The sequence below is a fragment of the Arachis duranensis genome, chromosome 5 (genome assembly GCF_000817695.3).
Source record: "Arachis duranensis cultivar V14167 chromosome 5, aradu.V14167.gnm2.J7QH, whole genome shotgun sequence".
NCBI lineage: Eukaryota > Viridiplantae > Streptophyta > Magnoliopsida > Fabales > Fabaceae > Arachis > Arachis duranensis.
The window spans coordinates 95,451,584-95,457,057 of NC_029776.3; the positions used below are offsets into that span (position 1 = coordinate 95,451,584).

The following is a 5,474-nucleotide window of genomic DNA, read 5'->3' on the forward strand; positions in this document are numbered from 1 at the left end:
CCATGACTATTGCGCCAAGAAAAAAAATAATATCAGCTCCCAAGATAGAGATCTTACGGCCAAGCCTGTCATTCATCCATCCACCAACTGCACCACCAATAATCCCGCTACAGCCATACAATGGCTTTCTGCAACCATAATTTCTTATCAACTTCAACAAAGTCCTCGCGAATGTAAAGCAAGGCTCTTGAGATAACATTGGTATCGTAGCCGAAGAGGAAACCTCATATTCTAGCAGATAGAGTAATGCGCATGATGTAGGGTGAACTAGTTGCTCTTTTCTGGAATTCTGTGAACTCTTGCTTACTTGCTGTCTCCGGCCCTTCTTTCATTCTTACTGATCACCTTAATGTCAACCCTATTGAAGATTTCTAGCTTACCTTTACCACTTGCACTCCACGCTGGAAATATTATTATTCCATCGATCATAAATCAATTGTTATTGTTTATTTATGCATGCAATTAATCTCATACATTTCATAACATCATGCAGACTTCCAATTATAAAGTGAAATATGATCTCAACGGTAATTAATCAATAATATCTACTCTTTCTTATCTAGATCTTAACACCTTACCAGAAAGGTAATTATTATTGTTCCTAATTAACCATGTAAAATTGCGATCACGAACTCAGAAATATTTAGGAATATATCCTATCATATCATTATTATTTATTTATATATAAAAGAAACGTACGATCCAAAAAAGAATTGAGATAAATTAAACAGATGAAGCATGTTATATATTTGTACTACAAAAAAAAAAGAGGGAAAATGAGCTTTGTTATGGAAACCACAACACTTTGATGTTAAACTTTCGTTGTATCTCTCTAATTTTATTATTTTGTTAGAGAACTTAGCTTTAGTTATTGATAAGATACACGAAAAAATAGATCAATTTTTACGGAAAAAACATGAAATTGGATAGGATTAAAAAAACTAATATACGGTTAAGGCAGAGTTGAATATAATAAGGCAATCTTTGCTTATTATTTACTATAGACAGATTTTCGTGCCTTGTTGTTTGTTAAAGATATGAATATATTAGCTGCTACTAACGGGAAATATTTATATATAAAGGAGAGAAAAGACAGAGTTTAAACCATCGCCAATAACTTCAAACTTTCAAGACAAAAGAGAGTGTAATACCACACAACTGATCTGAGAGACCTTTTGCTAAAGTTTAACATCAGAGTGCTGTGGTTTTCTTAGCAAAGTTCATTTTCTCTCTGTTTTTTCTGTAGTACAAGTACGTAACATATTTTATCTGTTTAATTTATCTCAATTCTGTTTTGGATTGTACTTTTTCTTTATATATAAATAAATAATAATGGTATGATAGGATATATTCCTAATTATTTCTGTGTTGCTAATCACAACTCTACATGGTTAATTAGGAACACTAATAATAACTTTTTTGATAAGGTGTTAAGATCGGGACAAGAAAGAATAGATATTATTGATTAATTATCGTTGAAATCAAATTTTACTTTATAATTAGAAGTCTGCATAATGTTATGAAATGCATGAGATTAATTGTATGCATAAATAAACAAAGATTAATAGAATAATAATATTTTCAGCGTGGAGTGCAAGTGGTAGAGGAATCTAGAAATCATCAATAGGGTTGACATTAAATTAATAAGGTGATCAGTAAAAATGGAAGGAGGGCCGGAGGCAGCGAGTAAGCAAGAGTTCACAGAATTCTGGAAAAGAGCAACCAGTTCGCCTTATATTATGCGCCTTGCTCTATCGGCCGGAATTGGAGGTCTCCTATTCGGCTACGACACCGGTGTTATCTCAGGAGCCTTGCTTTACATTCGCGAGGACTTTGTAGAAGTTGATAAGAAATTATGGTTGCAAGAAGTCATTGTAAGTATGGCTGTAGCGGGAGCCATCATTGGTGCTGCACTTGGTGGATGGATGAACGACAGGCTCGGCCGTAAAACCTCTATCTTGGGGGCTGATATTGTTTTCTTTCTTGGCGCAATAGTCATGGCTATTGCCCCTGCTCCTTGGGTCCTCGTTGTTGGAAGAATTTTGGTTGGTTTTGGAGTTGGCATAGCTTCCATGACTTCCCCGCTCTATATCTCAGAAGCCTCCCCAGCTGCCATTAGAGGAGCTCTCGTTTGTATCAATGGTCTCCTCATCATCTTTGGCCAGTTCCTCTCCTACCTTATCAACCTCGCATTCACCAAGGTAGATTACTCGGATAATAACTAAAAAATATTAGATAATTTAACATATTTGACTAAATTGTTTACTATAATATGCAGACTCCTGGAACGTGGCGTTGGATGCTTGGGGTGGCTGGACTTCCGGCGGTGGTTCAATTCATTTTGATGCTGACCTTGCCTGAGTCACCGAGGTGGTTGTACAACCAGGGGAAAGAAAATGAGTCAAGAAAAATCTTGGAAAAGATTTACAAAGCAGACGAGATTGAAAGGGAGATAAAAGTGATGAGAGAAGCCGTAGAACAAGAGAAGCAAGTGGAAGGGTTGATCGGTCAAACTCTTGGAGAGAAAATAAAGGCTGCTTTTAGCAACGTTGCTATTCGAAGAGGATTGTATGCAGGCGTAACTGCTCAAGTCGCTCAACAATTCGTTGGCATCAACACCATCATGTATTACAGCCCAACCATTGTTCAGTTTGCCGGCATCGCATCAAAATCTACCGCACTTGCACTCTCCCTCATCACTTCTGGTCTCAACGCCGTCGGATCTATCCTCAGCATGCTTTGCATCGATAAATACGGAAGGAGAAAGCTCATGCTCCTATCCCTTATTGCAATCATCATTTGCCTCCTCACTCTCACCGGAGTTTTCTATCAGGCAGCTACCACTGCTCCTCCAATTGACAACGTTGACACCCTCAGTTTTGGTGCTAACGCTACATGCCAGGCTTATCTTGATGCCCCCAATGTCTCTTCATGGAACTGCATGAAATGTTTGAAAGCTGAATGTGCCTTCTGTGCCAACACTAGGGGCAATGTAAGTTCATCACTTCCATCTCTTTCAACTTATATGTATATATATCTATGTATTAGTCTAATCTAATCTAATGTAATCAATGAACATGATGCAGCATCTTCCAGGAGCGTGCCTGGCGGAAACAAAGGAAGTCAGAGTGGTGTGCGGTGAGCAAAAGCGCGTGTGGTTTTCTGATGGATGCCCAAGCAAAATTGGAGTGCTTGCAGTTATAGTGTTGGGACTATATATCCTTGCATACTCTCCTGGAATGGGATCAGTGCCTTGGGTTTTGAACTCAGAGATTTACCCATTGAGATTCAGGGGAATTTGTGGAGGCATAGCAGCAGTTTCAAACTGGTGTGCTAATCTCATAGTGAGTTTAACATTCTTGTCACTCATCCATGCACTTGGGGCTCCAGGAACATTCCTCCTCTTTGCTGGATTTTCCACAATTGGACTAGTTTTCATCTATCTATTGGTACCAGAAACTAAAGGGCTTCAGTTTGAAGAGGTTGAAAAGTTGCTTCAGAAAGGATTCAATCCTTGCGGTTGCACCAATCCAAAGACAGATGAAGAGAAAGCAAGTACTAGTAAATAAAGAATATGATATGATGAAGTTATTAGTTATCTTTTTATATAGATTGAGAATTGGATGATTCTCTCCTCCAGGAATAGAAATTAAAAGAGGAGATAAATATAATTGCTGCTTCAGTGAGTACATTCTCTTCTTCAAAATCCATGCTGACAGAGCTTTAGAGAATTTCTCCATGTATATCAGATTTGTATCCAACTCATCAAATAAGAAAATAGGCACGTTGCATGAATACTTTTATGAAAAAGTATAAGGAACCAGCAGTTTTATTAAAATTTGGCCAACAATAAAAAATGGGTAATTTCACATCATTAGATGTAATTTTACACCATTAAAAATATTAATGATAGCTAATTGATAATTATAAATAACAAAATTTGTTAATACCCTAGCACTCTTCTACTTTTATTTTTGTTTTCTTTACACATTTGGCTTTTTTATAATTATAAAAAAATTACAAAACATTATTTTTATATAATTAATTTTTTTATAATAAATTAATGATGAATTATACTGCCACCATAACAATATAAAATATTAAATAATTAAATATTTTTTTATTTCACACAAAAATATATAAAGAATTTAACTTCTTATTTATTCTATTTATTTTTACTATTAGATTAAAACGTGATCATATAAAAAAGAATACAATTTTTTTAAAAAAAATCTCAATATATACATTAGAAAGTTCAAATCATTTATTTTTAATAAAAAGTTTCAAATTAAACACATAATTAATATATATTTTAGAGAATTAGGTTAAAATTTTCATAAATTATTTTCTTTTTCCTAAGTCTTCATTCCTGATCAAGCGAGTCTAATACCACATTGCAATTACAACTTCAACAACAACTCACCTAAAATAACATAAACTAAGTTGTTATTTTCGTGCATGCGTGCATGACCTTTAGGCTTTAATTTTACACAAACTCAATAAATTATTGAATTTTTAAGTAATATATACGTTATTTAGTAAATTTGTGATACTAAGTGTATGTCAATTATCTAAAATATTTTTCCTTCTCAAAAAATTTAACACCTCACTATGTTGTTCATCAATTTACTTAATTGATATTAACTTAACATTATATTAAACTAAACATTACTATTTGCAGCCACTATAAATAAATAAATAAAAGTCTAGGCCATTATTCTTTTGGGTTCTAAATAGGGAAAAAAGGTTTCATCTAAATTTGTATTACGCTTGAAAGCCGTACTAATTTTTACCTCTAGATTGAAAAATTAATAGTATCGAATCATTTTACTTAGAGTAAAATAACAATTAGGTTTTTCATGATTTTGACTTTGGACTACTTAATCTTTAAAAAAAAATATTACCAATTAGTTAGATCCTTTATGATAGTAAATAATAGACATACATATTCTTCTGTTAGTAGATAGTACGAAACAAAAGAAGTTATTCATATATTTTATTATCTATAATGGTGTGTGTTTTGTTATTGCCACATGAGCATGGAAAAAATATAATTTTAAACAGAAAAAAATTAAATAACGTGATATATTGTTGCTTATGGATTTTTCATTTGGTTTTTGATGTAAAAGCAGCTAAGAGAGAACAATGCAAACAGCACAGCAGCGCAAACAAGTGGCATGGTGGGTCCTATAAAGAAACAAACTATCAAGCGCGTTGAATGAGTGTGGGTTCCACTCTCACATGGCATCCACACGCCATTTTATTTTCTTAGACACTATTTTAGACTTTTTTGGTTTCTTTATTGAACTGCAAAATATTTAGTCCAATTTCTTGTTAATTGTTATTTAAGCATTAGATACAGGGGATAGGGGTGACAATGAGTAAAGTATGATAGAGTTTAAAATTAACTCTAACTTTATTCGCAGATTGAGAAGATATCAACTCTAATCTTACAATGAGTTTTTATATATGAG

General features: G+C 33.7%; 1 protein-coding gene across 1 annotated transcript; it reads left to right on the forward strand.

Annotated features, from left to right (window-relative positions):
- Positions 1 to 1,661: 1,661 nt before the first annotated feature.
- On the forward strand, positions 1,662 to 3,569 carry LOC107490476 (inositol transporter 4-like). Its single transcript, XM_016111257.1, has 3 exons — positions 1,662 to 2,201; positions 2,279 to 2,992; positions 3,087 to 3,569. Exons 1-3 carry the CDS (start codon positions 1,662 to 1,664, stop codon positions 3,567 to 3,569), a joined length of 1,737 nt encoding a protein of 578 aa, XP_015966743.1.
- The last annotated feature ends 1,905 nt before the right edge of the window (positions 3,570 to 5,474 follow it).